At 48.4% G+C, this 14,833-nt stretch overlaps 1 protein-coding gene across 3 annotated transcripts in view; it reads left to right on the top strand.

The window, feature by feature from the left end:
* LOC117415792 (dynein axonemal heavy chain 3-like) overlaps nt 1-14,833 on the top strand; it is a 214,992-nt gene that overhangs the window by 168,185 nt on the left and 31,974 nt on the right. For all 3 annotated transcript variants that reach the window (XM_059027758.1, XM_059027757.1, XM_059027759.1), the window contains 14 exons: nt 2,606-2,701; nt 3,451-3,639; nt 4,133-4,266; nt 4,721-4,883; nt 5,069-5,251; nt 6,254-6,412; nt 7,065-7,172; nt 7,591-7,755; nt 7,898-8,082; nt 8,601-8,772; nt 9,301-9,434; nt 10,836-11,007; nt 13,131-13,334; nt 14,268-14,398. In XM_059027758.1, the coding sequence (XP_058883741.1) occupies nt 2,606-2,701; nt 3,451-3,639; nt 4,133-4,266; nt 4,721-4,883; nt 5,069-5,251; nt 6,254-6,412; nt 7,065-7,172; nt 7,591-7,755; nt 7,898-8,082; nt 8,601-8,772; nt 9,301-9,434; nt 10,836-11,007; nt 13,131-13,334; nt 14,268-14,398 (2,195 nt within the window). The remainder of the gene's footprint in view (nt 1-2,605; nt 2,702-3,450; nt 3,640-4,132; nt 4,267-4,720; nt 4,884-5,068; nt 5,252-6,253; nt 6,413-7,064; nt 7,173-7,590; nt 7,756-7,897; nt 8,083-8,600; nt 8,773-9,300; nt 9,435-10,835; nt 11,008-13,130; nt 13,335-14,267; nt 14,399-14,833) is intronic.

The following is a 14,833-nucleotide window of genomic DNA, read 5'->3' as shown; positions in this document are numbered from 1 at the left end:
TTCTTAGCAGACGCCCTTATCTGGGGCGACTTACAGTCGTAAAAAATTAAAATACATTTCAATACATTTCAAGAATGTATTTTTTCCTTCTCTCTCTCAATTCAGTTCAGTTCAAAGATGCTTTATTGGCAGGATACAGCAGAAGTATTGCCAAAGCAATTACAAAATAAATAATATGACAAATTAAAATAAAAACAGCATACCAAACGATTACAGAAAATAAATCTATAATAGAAAAATCTCTCTCTCTCTCTCTCTCTCTCTCTCTCTCTCTCTCTCTCTCTCTCAATTCAATTCAATAAGCTTTATTTGCATGACAAGAATAAAAAAAGTTTTGCCAAAGCAATGTATGACAAACATTACAAAACATTAAACATTACTAAACATGTCCCTCTCTAACTTCTTTCACCCTCCCTTTCTCTCTCTCTTCCTTCCTCTTTCCTTCTTCCCTTTCTCCCTTCCTCTCCTTCTCTCTTTCACCCTCCCTTTCTCCCTTCCTCTCTTTCCCTCTTTCACCCTCCCTTTCTCCCTCTCCTCCCTTCCTCTCCTTCTCTCTTTCACCCTCCCTTTCTCCCTTACTCTCTTTCCATCCTTCTCCCACCCTCCATCCCTCTCCATCCTTCCCTCTCCCTCACTCTCAGTTGTAGCCCTGTGATGGGATTGTGGTGTGACGTGTTCACTGTCTGTCCCTCAGGTTGTGACAGGTCTCTATGTACTGGCCAAACAGTATGGCTGTGTATATGTCTTCCCCCTGCAGTACTGACTATCTCTGTGTGTCAGGCATGTTTGGGAATTCTGGAACAGAACTGCAGAATTTAGGGAAGAAAGTATCCCTCGTTTTTTGCTGTATTTACTTACTGCAGTTTAATAGAAAGTGCATCTCTGTCTTGATTTCTCCCAGTTCACAGTGACCACATAGCCACCTTCTGCCCCTCTCTCAAATTCCAATTCAAATTGGCTATATTGGCATGACAATAAAAAGAATTGTGTTGCCAAAGCACATACATGGCATAACCGACTAAAATATATAGACAAAGAATATATATATATATATATATATATATATATATATATATATATATATATATATATATATATATATATATATATATATATATATATATATGCCCCCCTCTCTCTGTATTCACCTTGCCCCCTCTCTCTGTATTCACCTTGCCCCCTCTCTCTCTCTGTATTCACCTTGCCCCCTCTCTCTGTATTCACCTTGCCCCCTCTCTCTGTATTCACCTTGCCCCCTCTCTCTCTCTGTATTCACCTTGCCCCCTCTCTCTGTATTCACCTTGCCCCCTCTCTCTGTATTTACCTTGCCCCCCCTCTCTCTCTGTATTCACCTTGCCCCCTCTCTCTGTATTCACCTTGCCCCCCCTCTCTCTGTATTCACCTTGCACCCTCTCTCTGTATTCACCTTGCCCCCTCTCTCTCTCTGTATTCACCTTGCCCCCTCTCTCTGTATTCACCTTGCCCCCCCTCTCTCTCTGTATTCACCTTGCCCCCTCTCTCTCTGTATTCACCTTGCCCCCCTCTCTGTATTTAACTTTCCCTCTCTCTCTGTATTCACCTTGCCCCCTCTCTCTCTCTGTATTCACCTTGCCCCCCTCTCTGTATTTACCTTGCCCCCTCTCTCTGTATTCACCTTGCCCCCTCTCTCTGTATTCACCTTGCCCCCCCTCTCTGTATTCACCTTGCCCCCACCTCCCTCTGTATTCACCTTGCCCCCTCTCTCTGTATTCACCTTGCCCCCCTCTCTGTATTTAACTTTCCCTCTCTCTCTGTATTCACCTTGCCCCCTCTCTCTGTATTTACCTTGCCCCCCCTCTCTCTCTGTATTCACCTTGCCCCCCCTCTCCCTCTGTATTCACCTTGCCCCCTCTCTCTGTATTCACCTTGCCCCCCCTCTCTCTCTGTATTCACCTTGCCCCCACCTCCCTCTGTATTCACCTTGCCCCCTCTCTCTGTATTCACCTTGCCCCCCCTCTCTCTCTGTATTCACCTTGCCCCCACCTCCCTCTGTATTCACCTTGCCCCCTCTCTCTGTATTCACCTTGCCCCCCTCTCTGTATTCACCTTGCCCCCCTCTCTGTATTCACCTTGCCCCCCCTCTCTCTGTATTCACCTTGCCCCCTCTCTCTGTATTCACCTTGCCCCCCCTCTCTCTCTGTATTCACCTTGCCCCCACCTCCCTCTGTATTCACCGTGCCCCCTCTCTCTGTATTCACCGTGCCCCCCCTGTCTCTCTGTATTCACCGTGCCCCCTCTCTCTGTATTCACCGTGCCCCCCCTGTCTCTCTGTATTCACCGTGCCCCCTCTCTCTGTATTCACCGTGCCCCCCCTGTCTCTCTGTATTCACCGTGCCCCCTCTCTCTGTATTCACGTGCCCCCCCTGTCTCTCTGTATTCACCTTGCCCCCTCTCTCTGTATTCACCTTGCCCCCCCTCTCTCTCTGTATTCACCTTGCCCCCACCTCCCTCTGTATTCACCTTGCCCCCCCTCTCTCTCTGTATTCACCTTGCCCCCACCTCCCTCTGTATTCACCTTGCCCCCACCTCCCTCTGTATTCACCGTGCCCCCCCGTCTCTCTTCCAGGATGAGTCTTTCTTGGAGGACATAAACATGATTCTGAACTCGGGCGACATCCCCAACCTGTTTGATAACGAGGAGCGGCTGGAGATCATTGAGAAGGTGATTCTGTTCTGCTCAGTCCATTCAGAACCGGCCTGCTTCCAGGATCACAGCATGATGCCTTTCTTATCATACAGTGCTCTGGCTCCTTTCAGCTGCTCGTTAGTTACACAGCAGCAGCACAAATCAGACCCAAACCATTTAAATATACGGCTAATCGCTCAGCTCACAACATTTGCTCTTTCTGCAAAGGCACAGACATCCTTGCCTGCATGAATTACTGAATGAACTTCAGTAATTGTGCAGCATCACCTCGGATATGATTATACTAGGCCTGCACAAACATTTGCCTTAGGCTTGTGTTTACTAAAGCCTGGCGTGTGTAAATATTCCCTGGGTAAGCAGACTCTGTTACTTGATTATTTTCATATCTAAGCACTGATCGTTCAGTGTCTGCATGACAGCTGCTCAACTTGGGTGACCCAGTGGGAAGGAATTGCTGCCTGGTAGCTACCTCTGGGGTGGGAGCACACATGCTCCAGGAAGACTTTGTGTTTTATTGTTACAGATATTAACTGGAATTGTATTCATGAGATTCTATCAGGTTAACACCCCTGCTGTCGTTTAAGTGTGTCTTTATTCATAACCCCCACCCTCTTCCTCCCTCTATGTCTCTCTCGCTCCCCTCTCCCTCCCTCTCCCTCCCTCTCCCTCCCCCCTCCCCCTCCCTCTCCCTCTCCCCCTCCCTCTCCCTCTCCCCCTCCCCCTCTCCCTCCCCCCCCCCCCCCTCACTCCCTCTCCCTCTGTAGATGCAGCTCTCCCCAGTCGAGGAGGCTCGTGGCTCTGTCTCTCCGGCCAGCCTGTACAATGTCTTCACTCGGCTTGTCCGCAGCAACCTGCACATGGCCCTGGCCTTCAGCCCCATCGGAGAAGCATTCCGGAACCGCCTGCGCTGCTTCCCCGCGCTGCTCAACTGCTGCACCATCGACTGGTTCCAGGTGGGGCCGTCTCTCTCTCTCTCTCTCTCTCTTTCTCTCTCTCTCTCCCTCTCTCTCTCTCTCTCTCTCTCTCTCTCTCTTCACCGGGTCACCATCTGCACCTGCGTCTGTGTTTTACAATCACCCGGGGAGTACCGAGCGATAGCAAGCTCAGTCAAGGGTTCATATCACAAAAGGGTTCATATCACAGCCTTTGAATGCTAAACTCAATCACTCAATTCGACTACAATATAAATGTTCATTATGACCTCTGGCACTGTCCCAGTATAAATGTTCATTATGACCTCTGGCACTGTCCCAGTGGCTCCTCAGTGCCAGCTTCCTCTTGCTGTTGAATAGGTGTGTGTTATGGGTGCTGCGTTGTCAGTATGACAGCTCTGATGATATATAGTATATTCCTGTCTGTTGAATGGTTGTTATAAGCAGGTTTTTCTTTTCTTCTCCTTTTCTTTTCTTTTTTCTTCTCCTTTTCTCTTCCTGTGCCCCCCGGCAGGCGTGGCCTGAGGACGCTCTGGAGAAGGTTGCGTATCACTTCCTGGACGATGTGGAGATGTCACAGGAAGTCAGAAGCGCATCTGTCTTCATGTGCAAGCACTTGCACCAGAGCGTGGTGACACTGTCTCAGAGGTACCCGTTACTCCCTTTCATGCTACAGTAATGCTTTACAATGTCTGCTGCAGATCTGCACTCAAGCTGATGTGGTGTTGTTCATTGCATATAACTGCTGCTTCCATCTTTTCAGATGGTGATGGCATTTGCTGTGGAGCAATGATAGCAAGTTCAGTTGCTATAAGCCACTGGCCAGTTGTTACCACAGCCATACATATTTTGAAATACAAATGGTATGACAATGTGTTACTGTGCTGAATTTTTGTTCCAAGACCATGTGTTGCCAATGCTGTGCTTTGCTCATGGTATTGCAGAGGTTTCTTCAGTGTAATGCATTGCACAAACACATAGCAATCAGGGTCTCTGTTAATGCTGTGCTTTGCTCGTGGTTCTGCAGAGGTTTCTTCAGTGTAATGCATTGCACACACAGACACATAGCAATCAGAATCTCTGTTAATGCTGCTGTCTGCAGGTTCTTTGAGTCTCTCCAGAGGAGGACCTACGTCACGCCCACCTCCTACCTGGAGCTCATCAAGACTTTCAAGAGCCTTCTGGAGAGCAAGCGCCTGGAGCTGCTGACCAGCAAGAACCGCTACATGGTGGGGCTGGACAAACTGGACTTCGCAGCAGCACAGGTGAGCAGTGGGACTGGGACCACAGAACCTGAACAGAGTGGGGAATTAGCCTCTATCTGACTGAGCGCTGAGAAGCAAATCAGTAAGAGCTGTGGTGTACCTGTACAGGGTGTCAGTGCCAGCACTGAAACACTGTAGCGGTGCAGTACTGGGGGTATAACAGCAGGGGGCCTTGTGCGTTTCAGATCGCGCTGATGCAGGAGGAGCTGGTGGAGCTGAAGCCCCTCCTGATGGAACGCAGCAAGGAGACGGCCGAGCTGCTGACAGTCATCGCCGATGAGACCCTGGAGGTGGAGGTGGTGAAGAGAGAGGTGGAGGCAGACGAGGCCACAGCCAACAGGGCGGCGCAAGAGGCAAAGGCCATCAAGGTACAGCCATACTGACAGGGTGGGACAGGGGAGCCTCTACACCTCTGGCAGGAAGGATCCCCTTCTCTCTACCCTACACTGTGTGCCACACCCTTTCTCACAGGTATCACATGAGGGTGTGAGAAGGAACATGATGAACATTCCCTCCTCATGGAGGGATCATGTTGGACAGGTGGCCGTGTCAAGAAGCCTTTCTTGGACGTTATCCTTTGTTGTGTCAGTCCAATGCCTTGTGAATGCAGTATTTGATACTTGCTGTACACTGTTGGAAGGATCAAACTAGAAAAGCACCAAAATCAAGTAGTAAATGTAGTTTGATTTCCAAAGCATTTCACAAGTTTGCTACCTCCCAGGTGTGGCTGATGGGTGAAATAGAAGGATTCTTTTCATTTTGATTAGCTTATTACCGACCCCTATTCTCTGACAAAGAGTGTGTGAGCTAAATATCTCCTCTAAAGATTATGTTTTTATTTTAAATGGCAGCTGCTATTATTCCAAGTACTTTCCTGTGTCTCCCCACTTGCTGGGTTGAGGCAGGAGTTCCTGAATATCACTCCTCTCATGACAAGTGTGACCAGTAACAGCACGCGCCTTGTGCAATGTAGGGAAAGGGTTTACATTCCACACTGTGAGTGTATACTGACCCCCTCACACTGTGGGTGTACACTAACCCCCTCACACTGTGAGTGTACACTGACCCCCTCACACTGTGGGTGTACACTGACCCCCTCACACTGTGAGTGTACACTAACCCCCTCACACTGTGAATGTACACTGACCCCCTCACACTGTGGGTGTACACTGACCCCCTCACACTGTGAGTGTACACTGACCCCCTCACACTGTGAGTGTACACTGACCCCCTCACACTGTGGGTGTACACTAACCCCCTCACACTGTGAGTGTACACTGACCCCCTCACACTGTGGGTGTACATTAACCCCCTCACACTGTGAGAGTATACTGAGCCCCTCACACTGTGGGCCTCTGCCTGTCCCACAGGAGGAGTGCGAGCAGAAGCTGAGCATAGCCATGCCGGCCCTCAACGCCGCCATCACTGCCCTGGACACTCTGAAGGCCAGTGACATCACCCTGCTGAAGACCATGCAGAACCCCCCCTCCGGAGTGCGCATCACCCTGGCAGCCATCTGCATCCTGAAGGTGAGCTCAGCCAGGACTGCAGGGCTCAGAGCTGAGGGGCTGGGAGGATGCAGTGTGATGTGAGGTATAGAGCTGAGTGGCTGGGAGGAGGCAGTGTGGTCTAGTGGTTAGAGCTGAGGAGCTGGGAGGATGCAGTGTGGTCTAGTGGTTAGAGCTGAGGGGCTGGGAGGGAGGTAGTGTGGTCTAGTGGTTAGAGCTGGGAGACTGGGAGGGAGGCAGTGTGGTCTAGTGGTTAGAGCTGGGAGACTGGGAGGGAGGCAGTGTGGTCTGGTGGTTAGAGCTGGGAGACTGGGAGGGAGGCAGTGTGGTCTAGTGGTTAGAGCTGAGGGACTGGGAGGGAGGCAGTGTGGTCTAGTGGTTAGAGCTGAGGGACTGGGAGGGAGGCAGTGTGGTCTAGTGGTTAGAGCTGGGAGACTGGGAGGGAGGCAGTGTGGTCTAGTGGTTAGAGCTGAGAGACTGGGAGGGAGGCAGTGTGGTCTAGTGGTTAGAGCTGAGGGACTGGGAGGGAGGCAGTGTGGTCTAGAGGTATCAGTTCTTTAATCAGTTTAAAATTAAAGCTCTTTGAGAAGCTCTGGAATAAACCAGACTGCATTGGATCTGTATAACTGTGTATGGGTGTGCGTCCCGGTTGAAAATACTGTCTTGTTTTCAGGGAATCAAGCCTGAGAAGAAGGTGGACCCCAACGGCAGGAGCAGTGACGATTACTGGCCCTCAGCTAAGAAGATGCTCGGAGACATGAAGTTCTTGGAGTCTCTCAAAGTATTTCCCATCTCTCTCTCTCTATCCCCCTGTCTCCCTCTTTTTATCTATTTTAAGTTTACTGCTTAAGAATGGATTGAGAAGAGGGATTGAGAAGAGTCACTATACAGGCCACCAGCAAAGCCCAAAATGCTCAGTGGCGCCCTCTGCTGGAAATAGATGGTATTCAAGCTGCAGTGCAGGATCACTGCGCTAGTGTAACCACTAAAATCAGTACCGGGTATAATCCCTATGGAAACCGCTGCACAGCCGGCTCACACAACAACCTGCGTGTTAACGGATTATGCCAATGCACAATGATATATGCTGGTTGATCTGGTTCAAAAGGGGCTGGGGCTGATAATCTGGCTCAGTTTTGTGGCCGCGCGTTTTGACTGTTTCCTAAGCCGTTCCCCATCCTTTTGCTCCCTCATCTCAGGAGTTCGATAAGGATAACATTCCCCACAAGGTGATTGCTCAGATCCGACGGGATTTAATCAGTAACCCGGAGTTCCAGCCATCCGTCATCAAGAACGTGTCGTCGGCCTGCGAGGGGCTGTGCAGCTGGGTGAGGGCCATCGAGGTCTATGACAAAGTGGCCAAGGTACTGCACATTATTACTATTGCTAGACTATAGATATAGATAGATATATATATACACACACACACAGTATATTCACTGGGACACACGCAGGTTACCCTGTGTTAATTAGATTCAATTCTTTGTTAATCTCCCCCTCCCTCAGATTGTGGCCCCAAAGCGGCAGCGGCTGGAGGCAGCGGAGGCAGAGCTGGTGGTTCAGATGGAGAAGCTTGGCGTGACGAGGGCTGAGCTTGCTGTGGTGAGCGCCAAGCTGGCCGGACTGCAGGAGCAGCTCTCCCAGAAACTACTGGAGAAGAGGAGCCTGGAGGAGAGTATCGAGCTGACCAAGTGAGGCAGCGTGCAAGGGGGCAGGACTGGGGGAGAGGGGGCAGGACTGGGGGAGAGGGGGCAGGACTGGGGGAGAGAGCAAGAGCAGGGGGAGAGGGGCAGGACTGGGGGAGAGAGCAAGAGCAGGGGGAGAGGGGCAGGACTGGGGGAGAGAGCAAGAGCACGGGGAGTGGGGCAGGACTGGGGGAGAGGGGCAGGACTGGGGGAGAGAGCAAGAACAGGGGGAGAGGGGCAGGACTGGGGGAGAGCAAGAGCACGGGGAGAGGGGCAGGACTGGGGGAGAGAGCAAGAGCAGGGGGAGAGAGAGTGCTAGCAACGCTTCAATTTGCACCATACTCTATACCTTTGGACCACTGGAGATGGAACTACTGCTGACTGTTGGCTACTAAAGCAGCTACAGAACTTGTGTTGTGTTTTAGAATAAGAAAAACAAAGAGGAAAAGGTATAGATACTGATTGTATCTGTCTGTGCGTGCGTGTGTGTGTGTGTGTGTCTGTCTGTGTCTGCCTGTGTGCAGGCTGAAGCTGGAGCGTGCAGAGAAGCTGATAAGTGGTCTGGGAGGGGAGAAGGAGCGCTGGCTGCAGATCTCCCAGCAGCTCCAGGACACCTACCAGAACATAGTGGGGGACGTGCTGCTCAGCGCTGGGGTGGTGGCGTACCTGGGGCCCTTCACTCCTAACTTCAGACAGGTGAGCCTGGAGCTCTTCATGTTTACTGACTGCAGGGTGTTATGGGAGTGCAGAGAATTCTGTGTATGACTTTCAAGAGAAGATCTTTACTGCTGCACATTGGCATCAGCTATGCCTTTTGCAAAACATGAGAAGGTGCTGTGGTTCCAGTTGGGTGGTCCAGACAACATCCACAGAGCATGTAACCTTCTGTGCTTCTGTAGAACATACCGGAAAGGTTAAAAACTCTGGTAGGAAAGCTACAGTATGGTCATCACTTCACTGAATCATGGTTGGCTGTATGCACTCTATGTTCATGGAATCAAAATGTTAACCATTGGAATTTGCCATTAAAACATGTCTGAGTAATTTAGTTACCAGGTATGGCAGTCTGGTGGTACAGTAAATCTGTTTGTGTTCAGATAAGGCATCTAATCAAGGGATCAAGACTCCTCTTCTTTCTCATCACTGCTGAGATAGCTGTGTATTAAAATACCCCTCCTCTCTCTCTGTCTCTATCCCTTCCTCCCTCTCTCCATCTGTCTGCAGGAGGTTCTGAAGGACTGGTCAAGGATGTGTAAGCTGAAGGAGATCCCAGTCTCCCCCAATTTCTCCTTGTCTGCCACGCTGGGGGACCCCGTCAGCATCATGGAGTGGCAGCTCTACGGGCTGCCCCGCGACACGTGAGCACCTTGCTATTCATCTGTCTATCACCTGTTCATTCACCCAGTCAACCGGCCATCCATCCATTCAATAATAGGATGAAGAATGGATGGGTAGATGGATGGATGGCTTTGATGAATTCATTGTTCATTAATCCATCCACCCATCCGTCCATCCATTCATTCATCCATTCATTCATCCATCCACCTCTCCTCTCATTAATTGATCCATCCATCCATATATCTACGATCCATAACCACTCATCCCTCCATTCATATTTACTGTGTAGTTTCTATTTGCTTATTGATATATTTTTAATAATCACTCAAGGGGACCCTGGGCATAACTGCACAACAGTCTGAGTCATTGCAGGCTGTATCCCGGGGATGTAACCTGGCTATTGTGTCTGTACTGTAAAAACAGCCCCTTTAGAGATATTATAGAGACTGTTACGCTGGGTTAACACGTTGAAGGGCTGACATCAAGCTGGTCCTTCTGCACACTTTTTAACTCAGAGCTGTGTTTACCAATATCTGAACCACCTTTCATCTGTTATTTTCTGTGCTTATTTACCTTGTTCACAGTGCCTCACCCCCCCTCCGACTGCACGCTTTCAAAGCTGATGTACAGGCCTGTCCTAACACTCCTCAAGAGCTCTTTCTTTAATTGAGTCATTTATATGCATCATCACGGGCCCGCTGTGTGTGTTGTGCCTGCTTGTATTCCATTGTAATCTGCTGTATGAATGCATGCCCATCTTGCACCAGGTCACTCCTGTATTCCACTGTAATCTGCTGTATGAATGCATGCCCATCTTGCACCAGGTCACTCCTGTATTCCACTGTAATCTGCTGTATGAATGCATGCCCATCTTGCACCAGGTCACTCCTGTATTCCATTGTAATCCGCTGTATGAATGAATATTACCCATCCAATCTCTTTACATGTCTCACACATTAAGTCTGGACAAGCAAACTCATGCCTGTCCCTGTGTGTGTGTGTCTGTGTGTGTGTCTGTCTTTGTGTGTGTGTGTGTGTATCTATGTCTCTATATGTGTGTCTGTACATCTGTGTGTTTGTGTCTCTATCTGTGTGTGTGTTTGCGTGTGTCTATGTGTGTCTGTTTGCATGTGTCCCTGTGTGTGTGTCTGTTTGCATGTGTCTCTGTGTGTGTGTGTCTGTTTGCATGTGTCTGTGTGTGTGTGTTTGTGTGTCTGTTTGCATGTGTCTCTGTGTGTGTGTGTGTGTGTGTGTGTGTGTTTGTTTGCATGTGTCTCTGTTTGCATGTGTCTCTGTGTGTGTGTGTGTGTGTGTGTCTGTGTGTGTGTGTCTGTTTGCATGTGTCTCTGTTTGCATGTGTCTCTGTGTGTGTGTGTGTCTGTGTGTCTATGTCTCTGATGTGTATCTCTATGTGTATTCAGGTTCTCAGTGGAGAATGCCATCATTGTGACCTCAGCGCGCCGCTGGCCCCTTATGATAGACCCCCAGGGCCAGGCCAACAAGTGGCTCAAGAACATGGAGAAACTCAACAAGCTGCACGTGTGCAAAGCCTCAGACCCGGACTACCTGCGCACTCTGGGAAACTGCATCCAGGTACGCAGCCTTAACCCCAACACTACTTTACATTGTTTCCTCAGTATATGTTACGACTTCATAGCATGAACTATAAACAAAAATGCTTTCACTTGGTCTTTTATTATTGTGTGGAGTAGTGGTTAGGGCTCTGGACTCTTGACCGGAGGGTTGTGGGTTCAATCCCAGGTGGGGGACACTGCTGCTGTACCCTTGAGCAAGGTACTTTACCTAGATTGCTCCAGTAAAAACCCAACTGTATAAATGGGGAATTGTATGTAAAAATAATGTGATATCTTGTAACAATTGTAAGTCGCCCTGGATAAGGGCATCTGCTAAGAAATAAATAATAATAATAATAATAATTATGATGATGTCTGGAAGTGGCTGCACCTGTCTGGAGGGATGTTTCTAAACAAGGTTTATACAAATCTCTACAAGGCAGAGGTTAGTCTTTTGGTTTGATTTGCTCCTCTCCATGTTTCCTTGGCTTCCAAAAACATGCAGTTGGCGCTTTGTTTTTTAACTCCTGTGAAAGAACCACCCGTATAACCGTATTGTAATTGATTATAATTAACTCCTGTGACAGGTGAAATGTGGAAGAACCACCCATATAACCGTATTGTAATTGATTATAATTAACTCCTGTGACAGGTGAAATGTGGAAGAACCACCCGTATAACTGTATTGTAATTGATTATAATTAACTCCTGTGACAGGTGAAATGTGGAAGAACCACCCGTATAACTGTATTGTAATTGATTATAATTGACTCCTGTGACAGGTGAAATGTGGAAGAACCACCCGTATAACTGTATTGTAATTGATTATAAAAGCATTATATTGCTTGAGAACTGAGCCTGCTATTTTCAAATGAATATTATAAACAAAGTTTTTTTTTTCTTCAAAGTGTAGTTAACTCTTAACACTTAGGGGTGCAATTTATTGAACAAAAAAAAACAAAACAAGGGGACCATTTTCAAAGTACAGTAGTCTCTGCGTATAGGAACACCTCCTAAGAGAACCATTGTAAATGCTCTGGCTAAAGGAACAGGAACTTCACTTAAAAGAACACCTTCTTGGTACCGATAGCGATTCATTCACAATGGATACAGTACTGTTTTGTAAAAAAGCGTCTTGTCATCGAGAGAGTGTCTTGAGGGACACGGATTGGTTTATTAAATCATTCCAGAACAGCCGTCACATCATTGAATTGGTTTGTATTCTGATTTCCACGAGTGCACCTCATCGCTACAAAATGGCATGTAAACAAACAGAGAAATGCACCGCTGTTTCTCTTGTTAGAAAAAGTTGGAAATTGTTTGAGCTCTTGAATAAAACCTGAATCAGACACAAGCTGCCGAGCAAATTGATGTTTCTTGTTCTTGTGAGTTGCTTCAGCATTCTGTTAAATAATGTGCATGTCTTGTATATTGCTGCTGCATTTTGTAACATGTGTAGGGGTGCTGTGTTCATTTACTTTGACAGTTAGTTTATTAACTTTAAGTTAACCCTAAGTAACAGCCATTATTTTTGCCTCTGCCATTGTGATAGACCAAAACACACGCGCCAGCTAATTTCACAGTACATAGCTCTTGTTCTTATTGTATGACTTATATTGTAACACTTGAATGTATTTGTATTTGCTTGCGATTGTAAGTCGCCCTGGATAAGGGCGTCTGCTAAGAAATAAATAATAATAATAATAGCGATTTAAGCTTTCTTGTTGCTTTGCTTTAGTTTTATTAATGTTAGTTAGAAAAGCATTTGGTAAGAGTTACACACAAGGTATTTCATTTAATGCCTTTACACTTTACGGGTTGACAAAGTTAACCCTAACCATTAAGTGCAGCACAGAAACCTGGACCAGAGGGGACACAGCTGGAAATTAAGGGGAGATAGACTTAGGACAGAGGGTAGGAGATCCTTCTTTACACAGAGAGTGGTGAGGGGATGGAATGGGTCACCTAGCCATGTTGTTGGTGCTGAATCACTGGGCCTGACAATCTCAGATGAATCTCAGAACTGGGCGAGCACTAATGGGCCGAATGGCCTCCTCTCTTGTGTTGTGATTCTCTTGTGTTCTGATTCTGTTGTTCTGATTCTCTTGTGTTCTCATTCTCTTGTGCTGTGCCCTGTGTCAGTTTGGGACTCCCATGCTGCTTGAGAACCTTTCTGAGGAGCTGGACCCGGTGCTGGAGCCTCTGATGTTGCGACAGACCTTCAAACACAGCGGCGTGGAGTACCTGCGCCTGGGCGAGTCCACCATCCAGTACAGCCACGACTTCAGACTGTACCTGACCACCCGCCTCCGCAACCCCCACTACCTGCCCGAGGTCTCTGTCAAGGTACGCTAATACCCCACCACCACCACCACCACCACAAACTTCCAGAGGTCTCCGTCAAGGTACCCTAATAACCCCCCACCATCCACCACAAACTTCCAGAGGTCTCCGTCAAGGTACCCTAATAACCCCCCATCATCCACCACAAACTTCCAAAGGTCTCCGTCAAGGTACCCTAATAACCCACCACCATCCACCACAAACTTCCAGAGGTCTCCGTCAAGGTACCCTAATAACCCCCCACCATCCACCACAAACTTCCAGAGGTCTCCGTCAAGGTACCCTAATAACCCCCCACCATCCACCACAAACTTCCAGAGGTCTCCGTCAAGGTACCCTAATAACCCCCCACCATCCACCACAAACTTCCAGAGGTCTCCGTCAAGGTACCCTAATAACCCCCCACCATCCACCACAAACTTCCAGAGGTCTCCACCAAGGTACCCTAATAAACCCCTACCATCCACCACAAACTTCTAGAGGTCTCCGCCAAGGTACCCTAATAACCCCCCACCATCCACCACAAACTTCTAGAGGTCTCCATCAAGGTACCCTAATAACCCCCCACCATCCACCACAAACTTCTAGAGGTCTCCATCAAGGTACCCTAATAACCCCCCACCATCCACCACAAACTTCCAGAGGTCTCCGCCAAGGTACCCTAATAACCCCCCACCACCACCACAAACTTCCAGAGGTCTCCAGGGTACCCTAATACCCACACATGTGGGGATGGCTTTCCAAATTGATTATCTGTGCACCATAGCAATGAATTCCTTGAAGGAGCAGACAGACCAATGCAATGGGTGATCTCTGTGAATCCTCCTAGGGACTGCACTGCCTGGTCTGAGTTCTCTCTTCTCCTTTCCTCTCCTCTCTCCTCTCCTCTCCTCTCCTCTCTCCTGTCCTGTCATCTCCTCTCTCCTCTCTTCCCAGGTGACCCTCCTCAACTTCATGATCACCCAGATGGGCCTGGAGGACCAGCTGCTGAGCATCGTGGCGGCCGAGGAGAAGCCTGAGCTGGAGGAGAGCAAGAATCAGCTGTACCTGGAGGGGGCGCTCAACAGGTCAGCAAACACTCAACAGTGACGCATTAACTACAAATGAAAAACTGAATCAATTCGGTGACAAACTGTTTAGATTTATTTTCAATGCTTTCAGTGTTGAAATATTGGGTTTTGATTCATATACCTAGTGTATATCACTGGGTTAGGGTTAGGGTTAGGGTGGACATGGACTTATTATTATTTATTTCTTAGCTGACGCCCTTATCCAGGGCGACTTACAATTGTTACAAGATATCACATTATTTTTACATACAATTACCCATTTATACAGTTGGGTTTTTACTGGAGCAATCTAGGTAAAGTACCTTGCTCAAGGGTACAGCAGCAGTGTCCCCACCGGGGATTGAACCCACGACCCTCCGGTCAAGAGTCCAGAGCCCTAACCACTTCTCCACACTGCTGCCCTTCATACCCAAGTGGTGAAGTGTGAACGAT

Source organism: Acipenser ruthenus, chromosome 7 (genome assembly GCF_902713425.1).
Source record: "Acipenser ruthenus chromosome 7, fAciRut3.2 maternal haplotype, whole genome shotgun sequence".
Taxonomy (NCBI): Eukaryota; Metazoa; Chordata; class Actinopteri; order Acipenseriformes; family Acipenseridae; genus Acipenser; species Acipenser ruthenus.
The sequence above is the reverse complement of the archived record's forward strand: the minus strand, read 5'-3'. Positions and strand labels throughout refer to the sequence as shown.